At 34.4% G+C, this 16549-nt stretch overlaps 1 protein-coding gene across 2 annotated transcripts in view; it reads right to left on the reverse strand.

Moving 5' to 3' along the window:
- The window catches only part of LOC125067408 (protogenin B-like), a 111487-nt gene that overhangs the window by 13204 nt on the left and 81734 nt on the right, over positions 1-16549 (reverse strand). For both annotated transcript variants that reach the window (XR_007119726.1, XM_047676005.1), the window contains exons 2-3: positions 16012-16180; positions 14792-14919 (exon numbers count right to left, since the gene is read on the reverse strand). Coding sequence is in view for 1 of the 2 variants with exons in the window: in XM_047676005.1 (XP_047531961.1) it covers positions 14792-14919; positions 16012-16180 (297 nt within the window). In the remaining variant the exon portion in view is untranslated. The remainder of the gene's footprint in view (positions 1-14791; positions 14920-16011; positions 16181-16549) is intronic.

A 16549-nucleotide genomic window follows, 5' to 3' on the forward strand; every position in this document is an offset into this window, starting at 1 on the left:
GTCATCTACGTTATTACCGGATTCCGAGAAAATTATAATGAATCAACACACTTTGTAAAAACATCTTTTGTAGAGATTTCAATAAGAAATTGTTTGTTGATTTATAGATGTTCTCTTTGAACGAATGGAATAAAAAAAGACTGTTTTCGGTCAACAGAGAATTTTTATCATATTTAAAAAAAATACTAACTAGCATTGTTTGCGACTGAACTCATTCACGCTCGTTTGAAATTGACAATAAGCTGTTTTTAAAGTTGGGTCTACCTTCTATAATTATAATCTTGTTAGGTAAAGTTCCTTTAAATTAAGTTCTTTATTTAAGTAAGTATTAAGAAGTTGACTGGCCACCAATATCACAGAACAGAAGAGGCAGCTCACGGTAACTGTTTGTAAGGTTTTTTAATATGAAAATCGAATTAAACGTTAGTTACACAAGTCGTATTCGCACAAATACCTTGATAAAAGTTACTAATAACGATAATATGAAATTTGTAGTCACAAAGCTACACCTAAGTATCTATCTATATATCTATTGCCACGTATCGATGGTGTGGCCGACTCTTAATCTATTTATATAAAAGCGTAATACCTCTCAATGCTTAATCGTGAAATCTCATAACACCTACAAATTCGAAATTTTTCAGGTAGGATCGTATAAGATCATGCGCTAAGAACAGATTTTTCGAACCTCCATCTTGTGTTTTATAAATTTCGCGCGGGTAAAGCCGCAGGTTCAGCTAGTATCTATACGTTAATTAATTTATAGACTAACCATTAAAAAACCTGTAGTCGATACCCTTGTGTGAGTGATAGCCTAGTTAACTAATGAGAAGGGATTGTTAAATTATGCCTCCAATAAGAAATGCGTGGGCGACGTAGGTATACGGAACCAAAACAAAATTCAGTATTTACTTAACTCAGATATAACGTTTGCGAAATTAGCTTACGGTCTGAAAAACTGTCTGTGGACCGGTTAATGAGATGGAAATAGAAAAAGGTTGTATTTTAAGCGATTATATGTTTGTTTAGATACCAGTTTGCGGCTGCGGTTTCGCACACTCATGAGTGCCCCTTTAAGTTAAATACCTTATTGCCAACTTAAACAACTTACTTAAAAGGGTATAAAAAAATTACTACGATTACTACGAAAAAACAGCTTGGGAATATCCTACAGCTTGGCTATAAAGCTTCTGAGAGAAATAAGGAACGGAAGTGAGAGGGTCGCTACCACCTACTCACCGTTCTGCCGTCAAACAGGTAATAATAAAATGATTAAAATTTCTTACGGCACCATTGTGTTGACAGTGGCGACCACTTACCACCAGATGGCCAATTTGCCCGCCAGCCAACCTTTGCTATAAAATCAAATGTCTCTGTGAAGCCTTTTGAACCTTTTATTGTACATACTCAAATAATAATAGTGACTTATGACGTAACCTATTAGAACTACATGTTAAAGAACTGGAATCCTGGAAGAAAATGGAATCCCACCACCCGGTCTGCACAACTTATTAATGATATATAATAATATATTATAAGTTATGCTGAATAAGGCAATAACATTTTTAAAAAGGATGGCGTTAGTATTCGTTTTATTATTTACAATTATTTCATTAATAAACACAGCACTTTGATCTGTGCTCCGATCACATTAAACAAGAGCTGACGAATGCCTGACTGATTAGTACCTTTACTTATAAATATAACTAACAGAAATCATAAAAAAACTATCGTAAAGTACGCGTCTTTTAGCGCCAATTTACCGCGTTAAAAAAAAAGCAACGACAAAAAATGCCGTTTAAAATCCTCCATAAGAAAAACACATAAAATATTGGTAGCTCTCAAACAATGTATGACGCAAAATTAGTTTTGTCAAGAGAAATATTTATTCGGGATCATTTCTGCGAGAACCGTTAATGAAATTTTTAAAGCAAACACGAGACTTCCGAAGTTTTCCCGGAAGACAAATAACTGTTGAATATGATATATAATTCGGTCTCGGGAAACGGAGACATTTCCCTGCTCATATTTACTATGTAATATGTACATAAGCTCATATTATATTTATCAGTGGCACTCGGCAATCTTTTGCCTTATTATGATAAGGAAGTATGTAGAGTTGCTAATACACGTTATTTAATATGTTTAAAGTCATTTCGACCGATAGATATTTCATCGACAGATTTTTATGTATTGCTATTTTACAGAGGATGGGTCACGTCACATATATAACAGGTAATAAAAATAATTATATTTTAAAATTGTTTCCTAAAGCTTCTTGTATTCAGAATTACAAGGAAAAAGAAATAAAAACCTCATCAAAGATAAATCAAGTTTTTTTCTATTAATGAGTTAATAATATTGTAAGTAGATTTACAGCTCCATATCGTTCACGTGGAAATCAAAACAAACAAACGATATGTACTTAGTTCTCACTTGAAGTTATTAAGGCACTAATAAATCTGATATTTACTACACGTGGGAATTTAGATTCGGGTACATTCGGAAATACGAAGATTTCCGATGATAAAATAGGAGAACTGTAATAACTTTTATCAACAGCGCTATTCTGTAAGAACATTTCACCTCGTGTCTCACTCGTGTCTCGAAAACTGTCTTACTATGATACTATTTTGATAAGTGTTTAAATGTAACAGTTATTGTAGCTGATGTTGCATTTAAATTTCTGACATTTCACGATCGTTTCATGGGGGACATTCGAGATTATTATACCAGCCTACAATGAGCAGAATCAGGCATGGTGGAATTAGCAACAGCCATCCTTGACAACGAAAGATATTGCCTAATAGAAGGGAAACTTATTGTAATATATAATTATATATTCCATGTATATTTTAATAAATAATTTTATAAAAAAAATATATTGCTTAAAATTAAAAACAAAACGATTATTATATTATTTTTAGAAACTGGTTTTCTAATATAATATATTTTGTTTATTTAAGGAAAACCAAAGGAATATTTTTTGTTAAAATCGCCTTTATAATGTTTAAATACAATATTTTACTTCGCCACAGTTGCATGAATGCGAATCTCGTTTACTAAATAGAATCGTATTTAAAATAATTTAAATCTCGGAAATGTTCATCTGGAAAAAAAAACATAAAAAATAATCATGAAACGAAGAATAGGAAAAACTACAATGGTAGCTAGACAAAGAGGCGACCGCGTCCGCTGCACAAAGCTTGTCTTACAAAGAGTCTACCCGCTGGAAGGAAAATAATAACGAAACTTTCAAAAAGGCGTCTTTTACATCGAAGGAAACAATCTCACTGTTTTATCTGAGTAGTTTGTCCAGTGGTCGTAATCGATCATAATTATTTTGGAAATTTAATTTAAACCATTAATATTTATTTCCATTTTTTATTTCCGTCCGTACGGTATATCTAAACTAAACTTCCCAAATTGCTGTGATCAAATTTCGACATCCCTAGTTAATCAAACTCAAACTCAAATTCCTTTATTCAATATAGAAGCATTACACTTACTTATTGATAGTCAAATTAAACACTACTACCGGCTCGGAAAAGGAACCACCCTGACCTGAGAAGAACCGGCAAAAGAAACACAGCGGGTCTTTTTTGTCAATCTAATTAAATACATGTGTTAATTAGGTCTAAAACCTACGAAGGCTTAAAAAATCTAAAACTACATATAATAAACGAATATAAATAATTTTCGCAGTCATGCGAGAGACCGTAACACTTCGTACTTTATGTTATTAAGGGTTGAGTGTCCCTAATTACTGACATAAAACGTTTACATTACCATAGAACCTTATTCAGTGGGTTATGTAATATACTAAAGCTGGTACCTACCTCAATTACCAATTGAGAGATAAGATTAAAATGTTTATACTAGCTAAAACAACTTGGTGGTAGACCGTTGTCCAGGCCTGTCTGGGTATGTACCACCTACTCATCAATTATTTATTGGCTATAATTAGTGCTCTCGTATTTATAGAGTGGACTTTGGTCAGAAATAGTGATGGATTCACCTGTGGGTAGGCCTTTGTGCAGATCTGCCTTGTACTCACCAGGTTAACCCGGCAATCATTCTATCGCTATGCAGCAATAATTTATATTGTTGTAATCTATTTTGAAGGGTGAGTTAGCCAGTGTAATTAGATACCATCCGATTCGCTAGTAGCTTTCATTTTAAAACAATCTTGTAAATTGATTCAAAGGTGCATAGAAGCCTGCTTGAATGAAGTATATTTTGGTTTTGAAGAAATGTCTACGTACTTTCCTAAGATATCCCCAAATAGTCCTCTTTACACCAGATTTTTTTTAGATGTATCACATAGTATTATAGATATTTGAATAAAATATATAAATATATCGTCTTTTTCTTCAATGTAGTTAATAATATAATTAACAAGATTACATTTTATAATACAAATTAAAACATATATTTTTAAGGATAAACTTTAGAACCTTGAATATGCTATAATGCTCACAACTCTATCTCTTAAATTCTCTAGTCTGAGGTGTTTAGTTCTCAAATAGACTTTTTGCTTGACAATCAAAGTATAAATATTATGCCTTTATATGGAATAAAGATCTTTGACTTCGATTAATAAAAACAAATATTCTAATAATCGTAAAAAAAATTGACTCAACATATTCGCAAACCTGTTTTACCATTCCGTGTTACACAAACGAGCGATTACGTAGGATTATTGATAGCCCGTAGCTTAACCCGCCTTAAATGTACCCTCTTACCTAACAATAGGATCAAATATAGCCAATGGTGGCCGGTGGTTAAAACCAAGTGGAAATCCAAATACATCCCTTTAAAACCTTTGTTGAATTACCGTTTTAACAACTGCGAGCCTATGATTTCGTTTGTCATATACATGTATATATAAAGTAAATCATCTATGTACTACTAGTTTTCGCCCGCGGTTTTGAGCGCGTGGGGCAGGGGGGGTTTGTATTAGGTTATGTCTTTTTCCGTACCGATGACAACGCGTCCACATAATTGACCCGTTGAGTAGTTAAGATGTAAAAGCTTGACGAACGCATTTTGCGTTTATAGTTCGAGTTGAATTTAACTTCCTGGATTGTAAATAATATCCTATCAATACACTGCACAGTACTTAATAATTCTAGATCTTATTGCACGACGCTCCAATGCGGAGAGAATGTCTGACACGTGGAGATTTTCTCACTAAGTTTTCCTTCAAAGCACTAATTAAGCACATGAAAGAAGAAAGAGGTTAAGGCCGAATTGAAACCCCGTGGGAAATTTAGGCTTTATATATTAATGATAGTTATCATAATTCGGCGTTTTACTAAAACCTATTTACAAACGGCCTCGTTAATAGAAACAGAGATATTCGAATGAAAAAGACATATTTATATTATTGTGTACCAAAAAACCCCTATGTTAATTTTATCAATGGAATTAATTTATTTTAATTTATACGAAACAAGTTATTTCAAAAAGTACAATGTATTTACAAGATGTTTTTATTAGTAGAAGCGGACGGGCATTAGATATAAGGCCTCATCCCGATCCGATCCCGAGGTCATGAGTTCAAATCCTATATCAGGTCGATAAAAGTTTGTGAGTTTTATCGTCGAAAAAATCTCAGTAGCATGTCGGTATCTGGATCTTGGAAGTGTGAGGCACTTCCGTGCCTCAGAAAACACGTAAATCTATTGTTACTGTGCCTCAACTATTTTCGATCTTGTCGTATTTGTCGTTCCATCGGATCACCAGAGTGAGTGAAGAGAGAGTACACCTGTGTGTGCGTGCACTTGTGCACTATAAGTCCTGCAGTTGGTTTTCCATTAAATTAGCTGCCGTGACCGCTATTGATTTGGACAACATCAGATTTAAGCCAACTACGATTTGCACATGTTTAAGTAAACAATTATTTTATTCATGTATATATACTTCTACACGCCGTCTAATACTCGGCTGACAAACCCAATATTACCATTATATTGGCCCGAACCAGGAACCCAGGTGCCTGGGATCTACAGCCTATATACATACTATGTATAATACTAACTTGACATTACTCGGATTTGAACTCCCATTCGTTATGATAACATTCTGTGTGTCGTAGCAGAAAAATCGAGCTAAAAATGTTCAAATATAACCAATATCTCTGATATCACGTCTCTGTTCAATCTAGTCGAGCGGAAAGATGTTTCATGCATCAGAAGGCTCCTCTTATTGTCATTGACGATTTTCGGAAGACATTTGAAGATCAACGAAACCTTTATAACCGTTGTATAAACTATATGACATAAATAGGGCAATGTCATGTCATCAACTGTAAGACAGATATTATAAATTTGGAGTGGACCTCTGTTTTATAAGATCATTGGCCTTAACGTCAAAACAACAGCATGTATCCTATATATAATATTACTGAAGTGAGGATTCAGATTATAAGTAATACTAGTTGTCGACCGCGGCTTGGCTCGCATTTTAGGGATTAGTCGTCAGGTGTTAGGCAAAAAAAGTCTTATGTCCTCCTATGGAGATCAAGCGTGCTGCATACCAAATTTCGTTTAAAACAGTGGTTTGGCCTTGAAAGAGAAACCGACATACAGACGGTCAGAGTTACTTTCGAATGTATAATATCAATATAGATTACTGTAAACCAACTCAACTTAAACTTTAACTGATGAGTATTTCGGAAGAGAAAATACACAATATTTTACGTATAAGAATCGGTAAAAATTTCCAGTAGGTTTTTATCAGATTTTGTAATTGCACACAATTATCAATGTAACGACAAAATAACCAGGAAATCGCTTCGACGATACAATTGTGTCTGTCAGTTACCTCGTCACGACTAAGCCGGCGAACCGAACGTAATTAAATTCGACGTGAAAGTAACCTGGGACCTCGATGAGGACAAATGCATATTGATCAGGGGATACATGAAGTCGATGCGAATGAAGTCGCAGGTCTTCTATACCTATAGACAAATGAAGAGTCGTTTTTTTTGCTTTCAACTAAAATAACTACTAAACCAATATACATAAAACAAACCAGAGGATGTAGCACAATTCGGAGGTTTAATATGGTTTCCGTAAAGTGCTTCATTGACAAGCGTGATTTTGTTGTTCTAATATTCATTAGCATTTTTTAGCATTAGCAGCCTATAAATTTTCCCACAGCTGGGCTAAAGGCCTCCTCTCCCTTTGAGGAGAAGGTTTGGAGCATATTCCACCACGCTGCTCCAATGCGGGTTGGCGGAATACACCTGTGGCAGAATTTCGTTGAAATTAGACACATGTAGGTTTCCTCACGATGTTTTCCTTCACCGCCGAGCACGAGATGAATTATAAACACAAATTAAGCACATGAAAATTCAGTGGTGCCTGCCTGGGTTTGAACCCGAAATCATCGGTTAAGATGCACGCGTTCTAACCACTGGGCCTTCTCGGCTGCAAATTCATAAATGAGATTTTTTTTGTCTTCACTAACTGAAAAAACCTATTGATCATATAATATAAAACTTATATTGGAAGGCGCAGTGAGTTTCGGAATACGTTGAAATAGGTTATTTAACTTTGCCAGTTCAGAAATTGAACTCATTTGTTAAAAACCATTAATAAAAAATAAAAACCATTCAACGCAATATCATATAGATGTATATAAATCTGTCATCTCAAATGTTGTAAAAGAGTACCTACTGTGTTTCTTGTCGGTTCTCAGTAGAATCTATATTCCATACCAGTGATAGCTTTACGCTTAATACGATTTTGTAAAATGACTACTCAAAAGAGCTCGTAAAAGCCTCTTGAGTAAAGTAGATTTTAATTTATAATACATGGCACTCTACCGACGGTTTTGCTTATTTATTTTATTATAATTTTTTTTATGATATCGGTAGGCGGACGAACAACGGCCACCTGATGGTAAGTGGTCACCACCGCCCATAGACAATGGCGATGTAAGAAATATTAACTATACCTTACATCACCAATGCGCCACCAACCTTGGGAACTAAGACATTACTTCCCTTGTGCCTGTAGTTACACTGGCTCACTCACGCTTCAAACCGGAACATAACAATACTGAGCACTGCTGTTTGGCGGTAGAATATCTGATGAGTGGGTGATACCTACCCAGACGGGCTTGCACTAAGCCTTACCACCAAGTTTATTATGTTTTATAGCGTTATTTCCGATTACTATGACAATAATTACTATATAATACCAACAAACGTAAAACAGCGGCTGCTAAGTGTGACATTGTTATGAGAATAGTTAACACTGCTATATTTTTTGGACCATATATATGCTACACCCAACAACTATTCTAGTTCCAGGAAAACTTCAGGAGGCTCGTGTTTGTTTTACAAAACAAAGACAATTTAGACGTTTGTCTCTGTCGGCAATATAAAGAGATAAGTTTCGTAACATTTTTATTTGCTGGAAAGAAATAGTCCAGAATTCGTTTATCAAAACATACACATTATGTAGCTGTACGAGTACATTGCCTTTAACACGTTACAATTCTAAGCAACGGTGAAATTCTGTATCACTACGTACCTCACTCGTGAAATGTTGACAACCGACTTACGGTGATACGCCATTTTGATACGTATTGAATCCAATCCAATGTAAATTTATATTGAATAATTATAGTCAATGTCGCATATTACATTCTGACATTTGACGCTATTATGTATCCTGCGGTGATTTCGAGGTTTTTGTGACGAATTTCTTTTACGCGGCTTACAGTGGTGAACTGGCCGAAATCTTCATGAAAGGAAAAAGCGTTAAGGCCCCTCCACGCGACCTATACATCTCTTTCTTTGTTCTCTGTCTTTTTCTTTTGTAAACGATTTTGTTTAAGCTTATTTATTGTTATTGTTTTAATTCAAATAAGATGTTTTTATAACCATTTAATCTCTTGTTATTTAATTATTCTCAAACATTTTTAATTTATTTCATTGTGTCTATTATTTAAAACATATATAAAGCGAAAACAAATTCGTTCCAATCGAGCGTCCCACGACACCTCTCGTTTCAAAATTAGTATAAGATACATTCAATAGAGACGTAAAAAGACACGAGGTGTACGTTGTGCTATCCATTAGAATTTTATATATCACTAGCTGTGCGCGACTTCGTGCGCGTTTGAATTTAATAAAAAAGCGTGAATTATTATTTTAACATATAATTCTAAAATAAAAGTAACCTATGTTACTCCTTATTACATCAGCTATCTGCCAGTAAAAGTCCCGTCAAAATCGGTCCAGCCGTTCCAGAGATTAGCCGGAACAAACCGACAGACAGACAAAAATTGTAAAAAATTTATTTAGGTATATGTACCGTATATATGCATTTAGTAAAATGCGGTTATTTTAATATTACAAACAGGCACTCCAATTTTATTATATGTATAGAATATTGGTAAAAAAAAAACAAAAACAAAGAAATAAAATCATAATTTAACTCGTACCAAGTCAGGATGGGTAACTAGTATATTACTATAAATTAGTAGATAGATTGTACGTTATTCAAAATGCTGATCTGAGCACTGAGGCACTGATGCTGAGAGTACCTACTGAAGCTACCTCTGATCAAAGGAAATGATTGAACACAATATTTGGACGTCGAGTGCCGTCTAATTAACCTTAATTAGGCAGACGGCTAAATAACCGGTAATTTATTCTCGTTCGAGCGCATGCGCAACGGAGATTGCATTCACGAGTGCGCAGGAGCAATTGTTATATAACGTTATTTTAAACGGATATGTTTATTAAACGTATTTATGATGATTATTATAACGAATACATATTTTTAACAACTATTAAACACGCAACTACAGACAGCGCGATGGTTAGAGCTTGTTGTCTTAAATTTTAATTGCGGGTTCAAATCCAGGCGAGCAAATGTTTTCATTTGTTAAATTGTGTTTATAATTCACCTCATTGTTGGTTAAAACATCGTGAGGAATCTTGCATGGAACTCTCACTGGAGTAGTGTGGTGGAATAAGCTTCAATCCCTCACATGAGAAGACTTTGCCCAGTGGTGGAACATTGACACACTGTGCTTTATTTATTTATTTATTTATTTATGTACCAACAGAGTATACAGAAAATTATATAAATGAAAAATGTGTACAAAGGGATAACTTATCTCTAACAAGAGATCTCTTCCAGAAACCCTGAATTTAGTGGAGATTATTTGTAATACAGATTTATGGTGTAGGTACAATATCAATTAGTTTTGCTTTAGTTGCTCCGCACGAGGTAAGAAATCATTCAATGAATAACAGAATGTCTTTCCAATTTATTAAAACTAAAGCGGTTACTCGGACTTATCTATAAAAGACGAACATTTGTCTTACCTAAACTTTCTTGTTGACATTTAAAAGATTTGCTAAACTCTAATACCCGTGGTATTTTGTTAGCTGTAAATCTTTTTCCAAATAAAAAGTCTCTGGGAAAACGACATAATCTTAGAGTTCAATAGCAAAAGCAAAAATTCCCAACAACCTATCACCAACTTATAACCAACCTAACCAACCGGCCAAGAAACTCTGACCAATCATAATGTCAAATTTTCATATGGATCAATCTAGTACTTATTGAGTCCATATAATAAAACATATATATACACTAATAACAAAATAATATTATTAGTCGTCTGGGTTGGTACCACTCATTATATATTCTACTGTCGAGCAGCAATACTTAGTATTGTTGTGTTCCCGTTTGAGAGGTGAGTCAGTGTACTACAATCTAAAGGGACATAACATAAGTTCCCTATGTTGGTGGGGCATTGGCGGTGTAAGGAATGCGCCAATTTCTAAGAGCCCAATTATCATAAGGTGGTTCACTTAATATCTTAGATTGCTACATAAATTATTTTTTTCATTACATTACATTAGCAGTCTGACGAGAAGTTTTGGACCACGCTGCTCCAATGCGGGTTGGTGGAATCCACATGTGGCATAATTTCGTTGAAATTAAACACATTCAGGTTTCCTCACGATGTTTTCCTTTACCGCTGCGCACGAGATGAATTATAAACACAAATTAACCACATGAAATTCAGTGGTGCTTGCCTGGGTTTGAAGCCGAAATGATTGGTTAAGATGCACGCGTTTTAACCAGTGGGCCATCTCGGCTCGTAAAAAAATCTTTATTATTAATAAATAAACACGTATATTTGTGTGAGACTGTTTCACTGAACCATTCATACGATTTGAAACTCTAGCGCGTTGTTCTGTATGTTCCGCCTTCTATATGAAGATTTATAGACCCTTATTCTATCCGAACGAAGATGATGGATAGCTATTTACAAAATTGTATACATAGGGTCCAAGATATGAAAGGAAAAACCCACAAAAACGGCCTAACAAAAATAGCGCCAAAAATTATAAATAAAACAACCCTCTGTGATAATATCCTTTATTTTTAAGTAAAGAAAATAAAGGGATTTCCCTTTATTTTATAAAGGGATTTCCCTTTATTTTATAAAGGGAAATCCAAAGGAAACAGTTTCAGATGAATATCTGAGTAATTGTGTCAGAATATACAATCATCAATCGAAGTAACGATATATTTTCCTCTTGCTAATAATTTAGCAACGAAAATATAAACATCTTTTATTTTGTTATTGTTTTGACTTCATGTTCTGTTCATTGTGTGTGTCATTTTATAAATGTATATTTAAAACTACGGAAATCTGAACGATATACAAAGTTGAATAGTTTATTTGTTTCAATGCAGTAATCTCATGATCTACCAAATTTTGATTGGATTCTAAAACTGCATTGAATAGCCCATTTATTAAGATACGTTATAGACTAATAGACTAGACATCGCGTAATGACCTGCAGGGGCAAAGCGCTAACGTCTAAAGCTCAATGTTTAAAAAAGTATAAAAAAAATACGATTTAAAAATGTTCCTTCAAATTTAAATTATCATACCGCTTTCAAACAACAAAAGATTTTTCCAATTGGATTCATAAATGACGGATCTATGAGATAATATATATAACTTCCTTCTTTTTTTGAAGTGACAACCTCTAACCGTTACGTAACGCGTTACGGTGCCAGTCAATATTTGAGAGATGGATTAGTGATTACGGCAACGTAAATTTTCAATACTAAATAGTTTAACTTAGATTAGTACGAGACGCAAACTTATTTTTTTAATGTCGATGAATCACAGAATCTATACCCAATATTCGCGGGCGAAGTCGCGTTGAACGTTACCTTAAGTCTTTCCATACACATCCTCGTAATATGTTACATGCCCGCGTACATAGGAACATGATACGGTTAATACATAATATGATATATGGAGGTTATTCCGTTTCCCGCTGATGTAAACACATAATAAATTATCGTCGAGGGATGAGTTACAAGTTCTAAGGCTTTTGGTACGACCAACATTAATAATATAGCTATGCTTGCCTTGGGGCAATAGAGTTTAGTACAAACTTGTCATAGTAATTAAGGATTTGTTTCGATGTACATGAGTTTGTAGGTAATCAAGGACGTCTCGGAGAGTATTGTGTGTCGACTATTATAATCTAAAGGCATTCGTATCGAAGATGGAATAAAAATAAACAAACCTTACATTTCGTTTTTCTTAATTTACGACTAGTTTAGTAGAGCCGAGATAGCCCAGTGGTTAGAACGCATGCATCTTAACCGATGATTTCGGGTTCAAGCCCAGGCAAGCACCACTGAATTTTCATGTGCTTAATTTGTGTTTATAATTCATCTAGTGCTCGGAGGTGAAGGAAAACATCGTAAGGAAACCTGCATGTGTCTAATTTCAACGAAATTCTGCCACATGTACTTGTGGTTGGAAATTGGAACATGCTAACAGAAGACTAACGACCGCTCAGTTTCAATTTCCCGCGATAACTTGATCAAATATGACGTTGCTGTATTATAAACGTCATATCTGAATCGTCGTTATCACGGCGTCACGGCGCATGCTGCTGGTTGTACCAGAGGATGATGGATAATGAAAATATACCTTGATATATTGCCTCCTTTGTACGTGAATGTATAAATAATGAAAAACGCGTCCAGCATTTCAATGAGGCCTCGCCCGCCCCTAAGTCGGCTTCTCGGAGTCGCCGACGGTACACAGAATGTTACATGGTTATTAAATTACAACATCAAGTAAACATCAGAAGACGATTCGGGGTGAGGTTTTTCTTATGCATGAAGTTTATTTGCGGCGAAATATTCAGAGTTGATAATCATCATCTGAATTACTATTGATCACGCTGTTTATAAGATACGCCTGTATTTATTACAGATGTTTGATTAAATTTTATTGAGAACACCAGTCAAATATGAGTCCGACTTGACAACTGAGGGTGTTGTTTTTTTTATAAATAATTATAAGTAAACGGGCGAATAGACCACTTGGTGGTGAGTCTGCAGAGAATTGCAGTTACAAAAACATTAATACATTTTATTACTAACAGTATTTAAAACGGGATATTTACCATGTTTTTTATTTTTATTTGTTGGAGCTCGATATTTCGGCATTATCTACGAATGTCTTGTTCTCATGAGCAGCATGGTAAATATCCCGTTTTAAATACTGTTAGTAATAAAAATAACCATGTTAATTTAAAATCTTAAATACATATTATATTAATATTCCTAGTAAAGTACGCGTTAAGTGCTACTAAAAATTATACCAATAGTCTAGGTGTCAACCCTGGACAATATATTAATTAATTATTGCAATTGAGAATACAAAAGCGTTATATGAGGCGTCTTTAGTCTATTTTGAACGGTACATCGTTAGAATGAGAGTCGCTCAACTTTTCCTTTAATAATTTATGTCGATCAAGTGAAAAGATAACTCTGCTTTATTATAAGAAGTTTGCACAAAGTTAAGTATGAATATATTAACCCTAGAAGTGTCATTCGGAAACATAACTTTAAATAACCTTTATAACCTTTTCAAATTAAAAATATGTATTAAAATAAATACTTAATCGAATGCAAAAAGGCGACCAACCAATGACCGATGTCATTATCTTCTATTGCGTCTATGCGTACTAATAATGCATTTTTAAAATAAATCTACATCTTTACAATATTATCACTTTACTAGATAAAAATAAAATTAAAACTATTGATAAGAAATCCTTGAAGTCTAGTGACAAATAGCTTTCAAGATAACAAAATAAAAAAAAATATATTCAAATAATTTGCAGATGCATTTAAAGGACGTCGAAGATATTACACATATTATAGATATTATAGATATAGATATTTTGTCATAGATATTTGTTTTTCGAAGTTTTCAAAGATGATGGTTATGTATATGCTCATAGAATCTTTGTTCCGTTTTAAGTTGAAACAACTTGGAGTAATTGTGCCAAAACATTTTTACAACCTAATCTCGACACAACAATAATCCGTCCAATGATGAACAGTGTGATCTGTATAGTAGTTATATTTTATTTTGATTTGAATATACTTCTTAATAAGTAAATAAGTTTTATGTAAACAAACTTAAATTTATGATCATCTTATTATGTTATATAGGTAGGCGGTCTAGCAAATAGGAAACCGATGGTCAGCTTTTACCACGACCCATATACATTGGCATAAGGTGTACTGCAATACTAAGTTGAGCTTTTTGATACCTACCCGGAGCTTGCATAAAATCCGACCACCACTTTTAACTCCTTTGCTGGAACTAAACCTTTGATATTTGTCGATACTGTCAGTATCATATGGAATGGTTCGCGTGGAAAATGGGAACATTATGAGAATAACAAAATGAAACTCACATGAAAACTTGAGATGTACAGGGTATCCCAGGATTTGACCTCCGTGATCCCAAGCTGCACACTGGTACACTCCTTCCGTGCCTCCACCGCTCTTACGGCTCACTTCCAGCGTACCGTTAAAAGCAACCCTGGAAAAATATCAAAACGTTTATATACATATGTACAGGTTTTGTAACAGGACGATTTAAAAGTTCATAACACAAAACTGTCCTATTATATTTTGATTATACGCGATAAGCTTGTCTTATTATATATGTTGATCAAGTTTATTAACCGAAGGTTCCGGGATATATTAAATAATATATTAAATATATTAAAACATAAACTCGTAAAATTCCCTCATTAGTCATCAATTATGTATGTACAAAGCATACAATTCTTATTTATTTAATATAAAATATACTCTTTAAGAGGGATGATACACTGTTGTCTTTATTCAAAAATCGTATCGTTCTTATTTTGAATATTTAAATTTCAAATTATGATTGGCAGAGAACGTCAATGTTGACAGGAGTTGACGACCTACCATTTAAGTTTCTTCACTACGTACTATCAACTTACAATAGATGGCTCGCGAGTCATATCGGATAATTGTTTACAAACAAAGAGCGGTTGCAACGCACACCGGACATTACCTTGTGTTATATGCAGTGGTGCAAATGCTAAACGTACAAGATTATAGAAATACATTAAAAACTCAAACTCAAAGTTAATGGGGAATTATTACAAATATATATATTGTTCATGTATACAATGTTCATGGGCAGGCAAACTATGTAAGTAAGATGCTACATCCTGTGCGCTTGTATTTATACTGACTCACTCACTATTCAAACCTAAGCACAGTCGTGGGTGAAAATTTGGTGGTTTAAAGCCTGGCCACCGAATCAATCACTGTCTCTGGCGAAAGTTTAGAATAAAGAGGAGGGCACTAATCGTAGCCAATAAATATAAAGACTCAGGTATTTGTAACAAGCTTAAAGGTTCAGAGACAAAATGACGATCGCATAATCGTATTTGGATGTAAGACGATAAAGAATATATTGGACTTTAAATATTATCCAATAAACGGTCACAGGTTCGGTTGAACCTAAGGGAGTATTATGTCACCTAATTAATTTATCAAAACTATCATTATTAAAAAACCATTATATTTCATCACAGTAAGGATACAACCACATACGTCACAATTCAAAACAATTTAAAGTACTGAAAATTACCGTTTAGGGTTGATCTGGTCATCGCCCTTCCTCCATATAAAGGGCTTCGCCCTTGATCGGTCTTCGTCGATCAACGGCGGCGGTCGGCGGGGTTGCACTCGACTCCAATCCACGACCGCGCACGGCAGCGACGCGGCGCGGGGACTCTGCGACCATGTTATCTGAACATCTGCGGATACAGAACGACAACATTAGCTAGGAAATTCAAAGCATGTATTTTATTTCTCTGCTATCATTAGAAGACTAAATTAATTACAAACTCTTTATTTATTTCGCAATATTTGATAGTTTGTTTCAGTCAAATCTTGGTATCTAAATTAGATACCTTCTTCTCATCCTGATTCTACACCCAGGATTGGTTCCTGTCAATGGAACTCCTCGAAGGCAAAATAGCTGTGAAATTTTGTATAAGCTTGTTTTTTGTCAAAATCAAAAGCTTATAATTCCTTTTGAAATGTAATGCTACGGGACCAAATAAATAAATCAATCATCGGTTCTGAATGTAGTTTTCACGGACACGAACCGAATGACGTCACAA

Source organism: Vanessa atalanta, chromosome 11 (genome assembly GCF_905147765.1).
Source record: "Vanessa atalanta chromosome 11, ilVanAtal1.2, whole genome shotgun sequence".
In the NCBI taxonomy this organism is placed as follows: domain Eukaryota; kingdom Metazoa; phylum Arthropoda; class Insecta; order Lepidoptera; family Nymphalidae; genus Vanessa; species Vanessa atalanta.